The sequence below is a fragment of the Plasmopara halstedii genome (genome assembly GCF_900000015.1).
Source record: "Plasmopara halstedii genome assembly, contig: Scaffold_350, whole genome shotgun sequence".
Taxonomy (NCBI): domain Eukaryota; phylum Oomycota; class Peronosporomycetes; order Peronosporales; family Peronosporaceae; genus Plasmopara; species Plasmopara halstedii.
The window spans coordinates 300,613-315,919 of NW_020187271.1; the positions used below are offsets into that span (position 1 = coordinate 300,613).

General features: G+C 43.5%; 6 protein-coding genes across 6 annotated transcripts; 3 read left to right on the forward strand and 3 right to left on the reverse strand.

The window, feature by feature from the left end:
• Positions 1–985: 985 nt before the first annotated feature.
• Positions 986–1,291, forward strand: PHALS_09112 (uncharacterized protein; the record flags this gene model as incomplete). The annotated part of the gene is made up of 1 exon (XM_024724552.1): positions 986–1,291. One exon carries the CDS (start codon positions 986–988, stop codon positions 1,289–1,291), a length of 306 nt encoding a protein of 101 aa, XP_024575417.1.
• Positions 1,292–1,376: 85 nt separating this feature from the next.
• On the reverse strand, positions 1,377–2,714 carry PHALS_09113 (Helicase-associated; the record flags this gene model as incomplete). Its single annotated transcript, XM_024724553.1, has 1 exon — positions 1,377–2,714. One exon carries the CDS (start codon positions 2,712–2,714, stop codon positions 1,377–1,379), a length of 1,338 nt encoding a protein of 445 aa, XP_024575418.1.
• An 88-nt stretch (positions 2,715–2,802) lies between these two features.
• On the forward strand, positions 2,803–3,446 carry PHALS_09114 (uncharacterized protein; the record flags this gene model as incomplete). Its single annotated transcript, XM_024724554.1, has 3 exons — positions 2,803–2,887; positions 2,957–3,204; positions 3,270–3,446. The coding sequence occupies 3 exons, from the start codon at positions 2,803–2,805 to the stop codon at positions 3,444–3,446; spliced, it is 510 nt and encodes a 169-aa protein (XP_024575419.1).
• A 90-nt stretch (positions 3,447–3,536) lies between these two features.
• On the reverse strand, positions 3,537–5,612 carry PHALS_09115 (protein nlrc3; the record flags this gene model as incomplete). Its single annotated transcript, XM_024724555.1, has 9 exons — positions 3,537–3,601; positions 3,669–3,701; positions 3,756–3,966; positions 4,017–4,100; positions 4,159–4,968; positions 5,034–5,165; positions 5,219–5,245; positions 5,303–5,377; positions 5,436–5,612. 9 exons carry the CDS (start codon positions 5,610–5,612, stop codon positions 3,537–3,539), a joined length of 1,614 nt encoding a protein of 537 aa, XP_024575420.1.
• A 127-nt stretch (positions 5,613–5,739) lies between these two features.
• On the reverse strand, positions 5,740–9,738 carry PHALS_09116 (atp-binding cassette superfamily; the record flags this gene model as incomplete). The annotated part of the gene is made up of 1 exon (XM_024724556.1): positions 5,740–9,738. The coding sequence occupies one exon, from the start codon at positions 9,736–9,738 to the stop codon at positions 5,740–5,742; it is 3,999 nt and encodes a 1,332-aa protein (XP_024575421.1).
• Positions 9,739–9,870: 132 nt separating this feature from the next.
• Positions 9,871–10,373, forward strand: PHALS_15352 (uncharacterized protein). Its single transcript, XM_024724557.2, has one exon. It carries the CDS (start codon positions 9,952–9,954, stop codon positions 10,201–10,203), a length of 252 nt encoding a protein of 83 aa, XP_024575422.1. The 5' UTR covers positions 9,871–9,951; the 3' UTR covers positions 10,204–10,373.
• The last annotated feature ends 4,934 nt before the right edge of the window (positions 10,374–15,307 follow it).

The window sequence follows — 15,307 nt, forward strand, 5'->3', positions numbered from 1 at the left end:
TAGGCGATCTGTCTGGTCCACAAGACATCTTAACAACTGTAATATCTTTTCTTGCACGCTCGTCGTCACCCTCTCCTTGACGTTTCCTAATTTTAGCTGCTCGCCATCGGTTAGCACCTCTATGAGATATTTCTTGAAAATTAGTAGATGTCGTGAGGCTTATGGCCTAAAATTATGTGGCCGATCAAAAAAAGAGGGAGTAAAGTTCAATATTAAAGCTGCGTTACTGAATCTATACACAATACGCTATTGAAACAACAGTCGCATAATATCATTCTGTGATGCCCGCCTGTTTGGCCCTTGTATCTCGATTCAACAATACCAAGCGCCATTTGTAATCTTTCATATGAATCAGGTCGGTAGGTGATACCTCCAAGGTCGTATTGTTAGAGGAGAATTTGTCTTTCTACAATAAGTTGGAGAGTTTTATATGTCTTTTGCAGCCGGTTAGTTCCAATTTTGCCTAGAATGTACTAGATGACGACGGCGACAGTGCCATTGAAAGTCGCACCCATCTCTGTGTTTAGACGTTATTGCTTGAAGGCGCTGGACAAAAGAAAACCAAATGCCAGGGGGTAGAATCAAAACCAATTTGCATTGTAGCATCGTCAATCAGCGCCGTAAAGTGGTCAAGATCTTTTCGCTATCTCCAGAAATAGTTAGCGTCATCTTTGCTTTTTACGTTGTCAAGCTTCGAGCTGTGTCATTTGATACCGCTTGTTTTTTAAACCGGAGAAAGCAAAGGTGAGAATGTTTCTATAGAAATAATTACGAGTTACTTTGAGCTCAGAAGACTTCATTATCGATCTGATACGTATGCATTGCATCTTAACGCGATATTTTTGCTTGCCTTATACTAGCCGCTTACTTCATTACATAGCATCCATGTGAAACGACACATATACCTTCAGTTTGGAACTTCTGAATGAATTGTAATTGCTTCTGACTAATGAGGCAAGCTCACATTTTCTCAAAACCTTTTTAAATGCATCTTAGAATGATAGCGATGCAGAGGTGCATTGATTGTCCCATTTATATGGTACGTCCGGGAAAATTTGGGACTCGACAAATGAAGAAAGACAAAGCAGTTATCGTGGGCTTTGGTATCTCACTTGTGGGTATTGCAAGTGTACTAGGCATTTACTTGCCGCGATACAGCACAATGGCACGTCAGGGACGCGAACGCACGTTGCGCAACCGAGGTCTTGCAGAAAATAGCGCCACTGAGCGTATGGTAGAGAAGCCATCGTCTTCTATGTGGAAAAACATTGACAAGAGACGTCGAGAATAATTGGAATTGATATAGAGTATCGAGGCATTCAATTACTAATGAATCTTACCACTTAGGTTTTAAGTACCGAATTTGCTGTTCTTCTTTATTCTATAAGGAACTCAATCCCGCCATTATCCTTGCAATTGTCTAGAGTAAAAGACGACCAAAAGAATCCAAGTTCTTCCAAGTGCAATCGGTCAATTTCGATATAGTCGGTAAATCTTTCTCTCCTCTTTGGGCATGTGACAAAAGCCCCTAGTTTAAAACCGTGCGATCTTTCTGGCCATTGATTGTTTGATGGTACGACAAAGTCAGTAGGGACATGAGCATTACCAAACAGATGCACATATGTGTTTAGTGCTGGCAGCACTACATATTGCCACTTGAATGCAGCAGCACTCCATACAAATCCAATCTTTTCAAGCGTTTCATAGTCTCGTGCAACTTGCAGAAAATAATCTCCTCGGTATCGAATGTTCTGCGCAATCATCCCAAGGTTGATGCCCCTGACTGATAGTGGCCATGGCTCCTTTTCAGGCACAACAAAATCTCGTTTCACGTTGCAATTTCTGTAGACTTGATAATACGTTTGAAAAGCTGGAAGAATAACTTTTTGCCATCTGTGGTCGGTGCTACGAAGATAAAATCCCATCTTCTCTAACTCTATTCTATTTTGCCGCACATAATCCGTCAACGCTAACGACGACCGAATTGAATTAATCACCTTGCCAAGTCGATACCCAATTAAATGTGTCGGCCATTTGCTTTCCTTGTCAGCTTCAACTACAAAATGTTGAGGAACTTGAGAGTGACCATATAGTTTTCGATAATGCTGCAATGCAGGCATAAAGAGATCATTCCACTTGTAATCTGCTACTGTCCATATAAATCCGATATCTGCAAGGTCTTGAACCTGTTGTACCGTTAGTTTCTCTCGACTCTGGCGCAGAGTATTCACATGTGCGCCTAGTTTCAGTCCCCACGTTGCATTTGGCCATTGTTGATCTCTTTCAGGAACAATAAACTTGCGCGGGACAGATAAATTCCCTATAATCTGCTTATATGTCTTTAGAGCTGGGAGTGTCACCTCTTCCCACTGAAATTGATTCCAGTCACGAAGTTTTGGAAATCCGATACCGTCTAGTTGCATGCGCACACTCTGGATCTTCATAGATCTTTCAGTATTCGAAGCATGAACAAAGTTACGGAGTATGCGACCCAAATTAAGACCGCGTGTCTCCTTTGGCCAGGGATTATGGGTCGAATTAAGATATTCAGATTGTGGAACCTGAAAGTTGTAAGGCACGAGAAAGTGGCCATTTAGCTCATAAAATACTTGCAGAGAAGTTGGAAGCAATGCGAAACAATTGGATGTTCGCTTTGAGCTGACAAAGCGACGAGATCTGAAGAGCATTTGACGCTGCATGTGACAAGTTGTCATTTTTATTTGGAAATTTAGACTAAGGAATATTCTATCACTTTCAGTGATATTAATTCGATATTACTACTTTATTCTCTGGTCATTATTAATGAACAACAAAGAGGAACAGCAACCAGCTCATAATGTGGTGTCCACGGCAGTTCTTCTGGTATCTGCGGTATTTTTAAGCGGAGGTGTGCAAATATTATACCGTTAGATCGTTTAATTGAAGTCAAAACTTTGTGTAATATTTACTGGTGTAGGTTTCTATCATGGGATGACGAAACAGACGAAAGCGCTAGAAAAGGAAGAGAAAAAAAACATGTCAGTGTTGAAAAGAGAGAGCATAAAATCTATCGATGCTTTAGCTTTGGATCATAAATTTAAGTTAAAGAAGCCACAAGCACCTAGTATAGCGGCTTGGAAGGCTTTACTGGGCGTGACACTTGTCTCGGTCACAGGTTGCGGGGTCCTAATAGGCGGAGCTGCTATTGCTATTGGAGTTACTGATGTGAGTGCTTGACAAATGATAGAAGCAAAGCGATGAGAATTTATAATTTGTTTATTTGCCCGCAGATGACGGAATTCCAAAAGCGATTTCAACGATTTCCGAGGAAAGATAAACAAATGCAGCTTGTGGTCGACAAAGTGGATGATGTCAGGACGAATCAAATCGACATTATCGAGCATCACCTGCATCAGAAGGAAGCAGAGACAGCAAAGACTAAAAATGCAAGATCTGCCGATACGTAGGAATTGGACAAAAATCAGTACGACACTGCGTGTAAAATAGTGAGCTTTCGCGTTGGTCAAGAGATGAATAGGTGCCAAGAATTAGCTTAATTAGATTGCTGATTTGATATTAAGACTTGTAACTTTCACAGCGCAAACGAATAGCGAGAAACGGGCTAATGATAACGCAAAACAAAGTGTAGTTAGATCGATAGTTTTGTTACATTGCAGTGAAAACCTTACAAAGTAATGGTTTACACGCCACACGTAGCGAGGCTCATTATATACGTAGCAGTCTTACGGGCCTCATTCCACCTGTGACAATGGTACCGATGGGACATTTTTCGCCCGTGTTGCCTTCTAGAGACAATACCAAATGTGATGATGTATTGCTTCGATGAGCAATAACATCTCGAAGCAGCTTGCAACCCCGCAAGGTGATTTTGTTGTAACTTAAATCGACAAATGTCAATGTTGTATTTTGTTGTAATGACGTCGCCAAAGTCGCTGCGGCGTTATCCGAATTGATTCCTGAGCATGTCTACACACGTAAGTTTGGCACATAGAAACCAAATGCAATATGAATCGTACTAAATCGATACTGCGAAGGCTTGTGCTGTCAGCTAAAGCTGTATGGAGTTTAACAGCTTCAATAGGTTTCAAAGAACAATAACTCTAGCAGCAAAAAAAGCAGCTTGTCAGAAATATTCGTCATTGCATAACTAATTCCTACCAAGTCAAGTGTAGTAAGAGACTGTGTGTTTGCAATCAGCTCAGCCAATGCACTTCCCACTGTCGTATCAGCGCCAAAACAATCTTGAAACAATGCAGTTTCTAAAACTGAATGAGACTTTAATGCCCCCAGTACTGCCAAGGCAGCCACTTCATCCAGTTTGTTTTCACGATAATTTAGATATCGTATCGATGTATTTTGTTGCAAGCCGCGAGCAATGTTAACGTTTCCTTGACTTGTAAACTCATTGCAAGAAATATCCAAGTGCGTCAAAGAACACGTATAACGCAGTAGATGAGCCAAAGGAGCTGAGACTTCGTCTGATAAGCCCGTATTGCTGAGCAGAAGTGTTTGAAGTGTCGAGTTGAAACGATCTTTTTCGCCGTATGATTCTACGGAGCGAGTATTCGTCAGTGCATATTTCAGACGCTTTGCAAGTTGTACTTTCAGTCTTTCTTCTTCTGTTAGAGGTTTTGGTGACAGTGCTTGGAAAAGCTCGACAGCTTTTTTATCTCCGATTCCATTATGACTTAGCTTGAGTACAAGAAGAGAACGATTGACACGCATTGTATCTCCAAGCCATGGTATAATGCCATCTTTACTTATTCGATTGTGCGTCAAATCAAGTAATTGAAGACTCGAATTCGTTGCTAGTGCTTTGGCTAACGAAGCTGATCCAATCTCTCCAATAGCATTATAACTAAGCGTGAGTTCTAGCAAACATCTATTATGTCCAAGTTCGTAAGCGAAAGGAATAATTTCAGCATCAGTGAGATGATTTCCGTTCAATGATAGAGTCGTAATAAAGCGCTAGAAGTTGTGAAAGGTGAATCTTGCTGTTTAATGCTTGTCATACGTCCAAAGCTTTTGCTTACATCCATTCCAATCCCTCGACTTAAATGTGTCATTATCATCGGATCCGTTAAGCTACCTCGAAGATCCAATCGTCGAATCAACTCGAGTGATTGTTCTTCCCAAGACTTAACTTTTGAATCCAGAAAACTACCCTGCAATATCGTACTACTCAGCGTTGAATGTTCTATTGTTTCTCAAGAATTACCTTTCGCGTTTGAACAATATTCAAACCCTAGATGAACAAGTAAGCTTACCAGAATCATAATCTTCTTTTCAAACTTAGACGTACAACTAAGTATGCCGTGCCAAATGGATGAGAACAAATTAAGACACCATCATAGCTACGAAGTGCCAAGTAAACAACCTTAATTCATCTTCACAGATCAGTCAAAGCTCTTTAATGTATAGATACAATGAGTCACCTTGCCAAACATAGTGTCAATACTTGATTTTGCTGGGATCAAACATTTCCACTTTAATGCTTCATCATCATAAAATACAGGATGTCGCATTGTCAGTAGATAAATAGCTTCATCCACATCTACACAAATATTTTGTTTATGATCTTCTTGCTCATCTGAATCAGTGATTCCTATCATGACTTTGCTTCTCGTGACTGTGATGAACCGTCGCTATATAAATTAGACTTTCAATAATGTAAGAAAAGAGTAAGTTATTGATTTTTCTGTTAAACTAAATGTCATAACTTCAAGACGAAGAGCTTGTTTACTTTCCTTCGTTCTTCCAATGCTCTACCAAAGCCTTAAACAATCCATTTTGCTTCTTCTGTAGCGCCTTAGGCGTATCAAATTCCCCCACGGCACCACGTTCCATGACCAAGATACGATCTGCATCAAGAATCGTATTAATTCGGTGCGCTATCGTAAGGCACGTACAGTCACGAAACTCCTCACGAATGCTGCGTTGAATCTTGCGGTCCGTCTCCGTGTCAATCGAGGCCGTGGCTTCGTCCATGAGAATAATGCGCGAGCGCTTGAGTAGTGCACGAGCAATACACAACAACTGACGCTCTCCTACACTAAAGTTTGAGCCTTTTTCATCCACTGGACTATCCAATGCCGACACAATATGTGCAAGATGCCCTCGACGTAAAGATGTCCAAATCTGCTCGTCTGTGTACTGGTCGAATGGATCCACATTACTACGCACAGTACCTGAAAAGAGGACAGGGTCCTGAGGGATGATAGAGATCTTGTTACGTAGCTCGTGCAGTCCTATTGTGCCAATATCCAAGCCGTCAATAAGAATTGACCCACTGTCTAGCTCCACAAGACGCATGAGAGCTACTACGAGGCTCGATTTCCCAGCACCCGTACGACCGACTATACCAATCTTTTCCTGAGGATGAATCAAGAGCGACAAGTTGCGCAAAACACGGGGCAAGCCTGGGCGATAACGTAAATTCACGTCACGAAACTCAATCTCACCAGCCGATGGCCACTCCTGAGCAGACGAAAATTTGCCTACACTCGTGAGCTCAGCTTCCGTATCCATAACAGTGTAGTTTTTGATACGTTCGACCGACACCATTTGTGTCTGAAGTTGACTGAGCATACGAACCGACCAGTTCAAAGATTGTGTGACGCTAAACGCATATGTAAGCGATACCCCAGCAAGCCCGGCAAAAGCTGCTCCGCGTTCCGGGTTGGCACTGTGTGCCAATACAGCAGCTAATGCAGCAAAGGCTGCAATCAACGTACCGGCAAATTCAAGACGAAGCGCAAGCCAGCAATTCACGGCAAAGTTTAAAAAATAAGCACGCTGATTGCGGTCAATCAATTCTTTATTCCTTGTAGAAAATTGAGATTCAGCGCAATAAGCACGAATCGTTGGCAATCCATCTAAAGTCTCCGATAGCAAAGCAAATACAGGGGAGCGGCTTATAGAATCCAAACGTTGTAGCTCACTGGAGGATTTGATAAAGTATCGCTGTGAAATATAATATCCCACCAACACGGGCACTAAAATGATCATGAACATCGGAGTCACGTATGAAATGGTCACCAGCGTCACCAAAACACTAAAAAAAGTATTCAAAAGCATACTCCAAGTAGCAGGAATACTTTCATCCACAGTATACACGTCCTTGGACAACCGATTTACAATTCGACCCGTAGGCGTCGTGTCAAAGAAGGAAATGGGAGCACGTAAGATTCGAGCAAGAAGATTCTGAAAAAGTGATTTGCTTGCACGTAGACCACCTTTGTAAATGGCTAGAGCACGAAAGTAGAGTGCCACACCGTACACTAAATTAAGAGCCATGTAGATTTCAACGTAATACATCTGTGACTTCTTTGCTTCCTCGTCGCTCATATCTTCTGATTGCGAGTGTTCTGACCAATATGATAGCCACCACGTGGACACCAAACTCACACACTGGGTGGCAATAAAAATGATGATCACGAATAGACCAGCAAAGATGCCGCCAAACGCCATAATCCACGTTTTGTAAATTTGCCAGGGTACATCCCCCACCGATCGGTCCTCGTCTGTCATTAACTGCGTATCCCCGGCATTTTCACTTGTAGAGCGCTCACTTCGCATGGATGCACGACTCAATCTACGATCGAGTCGTTCAGGTGTCGGGTTATCCTCTTCTTGTTCCTCTAACTCTTCCACCACTACCTCTTCCTCAGTCTTATGAGGCTCGTGACTTTCATCATGATCTTTGTACTTCTCTACAAGGTCCATCAAAAGTCCACCATCTTTTTCCATCAGTTCATCATAGGTCCCATTCTCCTTAATCAAACCGTTTTCGAGCACTATAATCGTGTCGCATTCGCTCAAAAATGTCAGACCATGGGTCACAAGTATCACAAGTTTGTCTTTAAGGCATGTCTTGATGCATTCTTTAAAAATGTCACTGCCAACATGGCTATCAACAGCCGACAGAACGTCATCTAATAGATAGATATCAGCATCTTGGTATACAGCACGGGCCAGAGCCACGCGAGTACGTTGTCCACCACTAAGATTGATGCCCTTCTCGCCGATCTCCGTCATATCTCCTCCCGGTAGACTGACCAAATCTTTCACCATAGAGCTAACACGCAGCGCCTCAGTGTATTTTTCCTCATTAAACGGGAGACCAAAGCACACATTCTCGCGAACAGTAGCATTTTGAATAAACGGCTGCTGAGAAACGAACGCCACCGATCCACGGAGACAAACGTCCCCATTACTACAGCGAGCATTTCCCAGGATTCCACTTAACAGCGTCGATTTACCAGCACCTACATGGCCAACAATAGCGATCAAGTCACCTGGACGAGCTTCTAGGCAAACATCACGTAGAATTGGCCCCTTTTTATCTTCTTTATCGAGCAACAAGCTGTCCCTTTCGTTTAAGTTCGTAGCTGACGTGTTGGGTGCTGTATCCCACGTAAAATCAGCGTTTCTCACTCGAATCCCGACGCTGTCAAGATCTCCGGGTCCGACCTTCTCAAGTTCTTCTTCTCGCAAGTACGAGCTTAAGCGGTCCATACTCACACCTGCTTCCACGATCGCGTTTAGTACTTGCGGAAGCATAAAGAGCGGAAATCGGAGGATGTTAAATAGTGCTAGCGATGTCAATGCAGTGCCCACGTCTAGCGTATTGCCCAGCTTTACATACGCATAGAATGATGCCACCGTCACCAACGAAGGGATTGCTGAAAAGAGCGTCATAGAGCCACTACGCGCATAAATATACGTTCCTAATTTGCTTAATTCCTCGCTTCGATATTCCAACACACGTTTTGTAAATGAGTGTTCCCACGCTTGCATCTTGATAACTTTCATTCCGGCTAATACTTCATTGCAAATTTTGATCCTTTCATCTTTCACTTCCATTAGTTTCAACTGCAATCGTCGCATGAGTTTCGATATTCCAGCTGTGATTGGAAGCATTAAGATGATAACTGCTACTCCAGCAAACGTTGCTGGACCAATCTGTCTCCACAAAAGGTAACACGCTACCGTAATTTGAAAAAAGCTAAACCAGACACTATTAATGTACGTCGAGAGTTCTTGTAATCTCTGAGCATCAATACTCATAAGATTCGTAATCTCACCCGTTGTCTTCTTTTGTCTAGCAGCAGCAGATAACGCCAAACTCTTGTCGTATACGGCAGTGCACACAGCCGAACGGACCCTCATTCCTGCTTCAAAACAGTGAAAAAAGTAATTTCGCAAGAGAAACGATTGCATTACGCCAGACACAAAGACAATTCCAGCATAGAGAAGGCCTTCCTGTAGTGTAGCCTCCGGGTTTTGCAAATACGCAATGATTTGCTTGATTAACATAGGCGCTACAAATTGTAAGATATCGTGGATTAGTTTTAAAAGACCAGCCTTAGCAATTTGTCCGCCAAAGCACGAGATGAGAGTCATCGAGAGACTCGGTTTGTCGGAAGATTTACTGCATTGCTTTTTCCAAGCCTCTTGAAACTCAGTAGATACCTCATGAGCACGATTGGTTGGATCTAAAAGATACAGATCATCGTGCTCGAGTGGTCGCTGATTCCCCAGCTCCATGAGCGGCGTCACCCATGAGAAGAGCGCTGATGAAATACAATTTGCATCCTGAGACGGGTATCGATCACCAAGACCCGACAAAGGATGAGTTGACTCATCATATTGATGAAAAGACACGTGACGTTTATCGAGAAGAGGACGTTGTTCCTCCATCGCTTGCGTCTTAGTGACGTGTAGCTTGCCAGCCATCGTCGTGGTGTTTTCAGTTATGTAAGATCTCAGAAACAGTTTGAGATCGTGTGTCCTACATCATATCATAACCTCCTATTGAGAATTATTGGACAGTTAAATCTGTTCATCATATTCCACGACAAATTATGAGAAGAAAACGGCCTAAGTACGCTCTTTCCCATAGCAGACGGCACGCAGCCAACACGCTGATCATAATAATCAGAGCATTCTATGTGTCGACGGCGTTTCAGTCTTGCTGATTGTCGCATGAATATTTGTACTGCTTGTCATATGACGACGGAAAGAGATAAACGTCTCCAACCGCTCGTTGCTTGGTTTGTATTCGCGATTTTTTATGTGTTTGCGCTGGGAAACTCACTTGTCGTCAAGCTTGTTATTGCTAAAGATACCAAACATCGGGTCGTAACCTGCTCGTTTGCATTTCTCACGCTCCAGGTTGCGTTGCTTGTTATGATCGACTGACATGTTCTTTTTGTTAGAAAAAAGACGACTTGACATCAACCGTACATTTAGCTTCAAGGCATGTAAGCAGTTGCCTGACAAGAGCATACATCAAGCTTATATCCAGTCAGATATATGATAGATCATTTGGTGGAAACAAACACAGGAGGATACTAAAAACCCTTTTCCTAATCACTTTGCATTTGCAGAAAGTGCTCACTTTGACCTTTCGTTGCGCAATGAGCCCAAAGCCTTGTCTTTCCTGACTCCGAAACCGACTTTGCCCTTGCCATGAAACTTCACATCCAAACTCATCAACAAGTTCAAAGGAACGAGCTTCCACACGTGGAAGTTCAAGATGCAGATAGTGCTAGAGAGCGCGATTTACTGGAAGTAGTGTTACAAGAGGTCAAGCCGAAGCATCTCACCTCCGAGCTGGACAGGTCAACGTTCAAGGGCGAGTCTCGCAAAGTGATGACTATCATCTGAATTGCGATGCAAGATTCTCAGGGGGGTCTGCGCAAAGTACATGGTCATGGCTGAAAGCACACTTTGGGAAGAAGAGTATGGCGAGCAAGCTTCTTCTTCACCGTCGCTTGGTCGCGGTCATAATGATGGGTAACGATGAGCTGAAACATATTGACAAGATCAAGATACTGGCAGAGCAGCTCGACGCCGTGGAAGCTCCATTCAGAGATAATGACTTGGTCGTCTTGCCAGTCTTAGCTAGTCGTACGCGTTTATTATCGCGTCATTGGAATCAAGAGCCGACACATTGTCGTGTCACTCAAGACAACTTGGCTGCTCCATGAAAACTTTAAGCGCAAGGAGCAAGGTGGCAGCGTCGATGAAGCCGCACATCAATGAGACCCAGCGTTCGTGACGACTGAGACCAGACGGTGCACGGTGCGACAAGCTTAAAAAACTTGCAGTACCTGTCGCTACTGCGAGGGTCAATGGCATTATATTGCCAAGTATCCAGCTCAAGGTTTTGAGCATGCCGAGCGACAACGAAGCAACGCGTAAATATTGCCTAGAAAGGGGGTGATTCGAGTAAAGACCTTTTTGCTGGCGATGTTGCGTATGTGCACCAAGCAAGTTGCGTGTGGCTGGTTGGCTCTGGTGCAACCCAGGACATGACATACTCTAGAGAGTATGCAAAAATTTCAAGTCAATGAATCCAGTCAATGTGCACCTCGCGGACGACGCCGTTGAGCAAGCGGTTAGAGCAAGTGATACCGTAATGTTGATGATGACTTTCGTGGGGTGAAGAAATGTGTGCTGACCACTGGTTGGCACATCTCGAAGCTTTCGCGCAATTTGTTCTCTGTTTACGTTTCATCAAATATAGGTCCATTGACTTTGAGCGAGACAGATGTTTTGCTGAAGCAAAGGTCTTCGCAGGAAATTTAGCGTACATAATGCAAACAATTATCTAGGCTATAAATGAAACTCATCTACGCTGACGAAGCTAACGCTACAAGCTGTTGGGATGCCGTGGGCAACGCATCGTATCTCCGAAATCTTAGACTTGGTTGGGATTTTAACTCATTATTGTTATGGAGCTGGTAAAACCTAAGGTCAGTGGACAGTGGGAGCTATGCAATGAGTGTACGCTTGGCAAGCAGACTAGTGTGACTTCTATGAAGTCCTAATCAAGTCATGCAAGCAAGTTTCGAAGTTATTCAAAGCGGCATATGCAGTTTGATGCAAACAATTTTGATGGTTACCACTGTTTCATCACGGTTATCATCGTGAGATCATATTACGGAGCCAAATTTCTTCTGAAGACCACGACTGAGTTAGCCGACAAATTTGTTTTCTTGTCGCGCTGGCTGAAATTTAGATCATCAGGTGTGTGAAAACTTTTCGATGTGACAAGGGTGGAGAGTACACTTCTAGGTTAATGGCTAATCTCCGTGAGTTGAAGATAGGTAGTACATACGATACGATCTGATGCGCGTATTACCATCAAGCAGGTGCGATGCTGGTGCGATATTCGACAAACATTGTGTGCTGCTCACTGATTGGCAAAGATTGATGTAAAGTAATCAAGTATATAAAATGAGCGGCTTAAAAATAGCAGCTAGTTTGTAGCTTGAGGACCATACATTTTTTACCTCTAAATTTTCATTCTATCCAAAAAGTGTTTTTGGTTCGCAGCCCTTTGCTCGGCGCTTAAATCTCAACGGGTAATGGGCTAAAGTACCGTGACCTCCTCACAGGATACCACGGCAGAATAAATGGCGATAATCATGCAACGTGGAGTCGCCAAATGTGTGGCGAGTTCCTAATTAATGTGTAGTCAACCGCGAGGTGACTCCAACTTTTGCCGACCCTTGCGCCCCCGACGAGTATGTCAGGATGAGCAATATCGCGTTCAAACTTATGCTTTTCCATATGGACGTGAGCTATTATCACGTGGTTTTGAACTGTGAGGAATCCTGGGTCACGCAAGCCTTCGACTGCAATTTGCAGGAGGCTCACATTAAGCGGCTGTTATTCATCATGGAAATGACGGGGGGCGCCAACGAACTGTAATCACTGAAACGAGGTCTTGTACATCAGCTCCAAGCTCAGCAGCATTAAAGCTAAGATGATATATGAGAATGTTGCTATCTGATAGCTATGCGTTTAGCTCAAAAGCTACGAAAGCGTAGTACCGAATCTTGTAAATATCAGAGCGGAGCTACATACGCAGAAAGTTTTCAAGCTGCTGTCGAATAAAGCCGTCGCGAAGCGACATTGGGTAATCAGAACTGAAGATGCGGCGAGGGCTTTCAGTATCAATTGGAAACCCGCTAGTGCTTTTGTTGTGAAGAGCGGGGATATACGGTTGAAGATACTGGAACAAACAAAAAGATGCGGATGGAGACGGTCGACACGGGAACCAAGACCGTGGACGCGACGCCAACAACGTTCTGGCGAATAAGCAATGATCTTAAGTATGACCGCGTCGCTTATGCTGTATCGCTAGTGCAGCGGGGCTGTCCTAGCTGTTTTGCTCAGAGGAACTTTGGTTACGCTCGATGACCTTCGTTCTGAATGAAACCAGGACGAGTATGGCGGATTGCGAGCCATTTACTCCAATAGTAAATACAGCCTTAACCCAGAGCTACTTAACTCTTTCGCTAAAATATGAACTATATTTTTGGTTATTTGCGGCAAAGCCGCCTGTATCCAAATCTGTAGGTTTTCCTTTTTTGTGTAGTAATCCTAACAAATTGTATAACTACTAACTTTTCCAGCCACGTACTGACTTGTTGTTCAAGTGTAGCCACACCATTATGTGATCACACCATCTTGTGTGACCAACACCATTCAAATCAAGGCACGTGAAACCCCGTTTCAATAAAACCGCCTTCGTCGTGGATTCAGTGGGAATCAACTCAAGTGACGCAGACAAGTGGCAAGATGCGTATCACATCGGAAATTTAAGTTTTGTACACTTGGCCACGATCGAAAGATGCCAGATCAATCGGCAGCATATTAGTGCTTCGCGTCAAGAGAATGATGCAAGTCACGCCTCGTGGCCAAGACTTTTTCACAATAGTATGGCATTGACTACGAAGAGACTTGACACCAGTGGCCAAGCTTACATTGATTCTCATTCTGCAAATTTCGTACAGGCTTAACGTTCACCAAATGGATGTAAGTAAAGCGTTTTTAAACGGACAACTCTACGTAGTCCAGCCTGAAAAATCCCATGGCAATTTCATATTGTGTCGGTTTAGTGGCCGGACGCGCATTATTGAAGTCCAATCCGAGTATTAAGTGGAGAATTGTCTTCTTACACATGCAAAATGACTGCTTGACTTCATAAAACGACTTTTCAAGTTTGCAAGCGTGATGCGGACGATCTTTAATACTACTAGATCATTGTTGATCTCCACGTTGACAACCTGATTCTCGTCATCAATAGCGTCAAGATGCTTCAAGAAACGAAACAAGCACATAATTTCCGGTTTGCATTAAACGACATTGGCGAGCTTCAAGGTTTTCGTGGAGATTAAAAGTGGGTCACGTGTCTACTGCCACAGTGACTATGCGACATACCGGGTTTGCCTTTGATGTCCTAGAGAGATTCATATGCACGATAACTCCCCTGTAGCGACGCCACAAGATCCTAGTCTGATGTCGATCGAGGCATGTGCGAAGGTGGCTGCAATCATGGCAAAATTGTGGCCGGTGTGCCTCACCAAAATGCCGTCGGCTGCCTCCTTCCTGTCATGGTGAGCAAACGTCTGGACCTCGCCGCGACAGCGGAAGTGCCATGTCAATTTGCAGCCGATGAGTTTCCCAAACACTGACAAGCTGGCAAGCGCTCAAGCGACTTTCATGTACATTCCATCCAAGGCACAAGAAGATACGGCACCGAGTTCCAAACAGCAAACGACTCAGGACTGCAAATATTTCAGATGCTTTCTGGGTAGAAGATATTGTGTCGAGAAGTAGCTTGAGAGACTACCCGTTTGTGATGAGGATGGAGTGTACCAGCGGAAAGAGCAAGAAGTACTGCAATGCGGCTCTGTCATCTACTGAATCTTACTACACGATCTTAATACACGGCGCTTCAAAGTCTTTCAATACAACCTTGATGCTATCGCGTTGGCCAAAAGCTTAAATTTTACCTCAGGAAAAATCACATTGACATCCGGTACCACTTCGCTTGCTAAAGGACAAAGATTTTCAGGATGTGCTTGAGTTCACCACACCCTGATTATGCTCGCCGTAATGATGCGGACCAATACTCGCGACTCAGTTTGGCGCTCATCGTGAAAAGCTCGGAATTCAAGGACCAAAAGCGGCCGATTTGAGTAGATGTTTAGCAAGAAGACGATTCGACAGCAGTTGCATGTTGAACTTTTAGGGGTGTGAGTATCCGTCAGACAAGTATCCAGTCAAATATCCACTAGAAAGCTTGGCGGAATTTTATACAAACAGACAACAGGCCTTGAGGTAGCACATGAATGTAATCTAAGGAGCTATATTTGACTCACTTTTGATTCTGCCAAACTATGCTCACCTCGACCATTTTTCGGACCAATACGCCAATTGTTAGGATCAAAGCATCTCATGCAGTGTCAGTGCCGATAACATTTCAGTGTTTGAGCCGGGGGGGGGG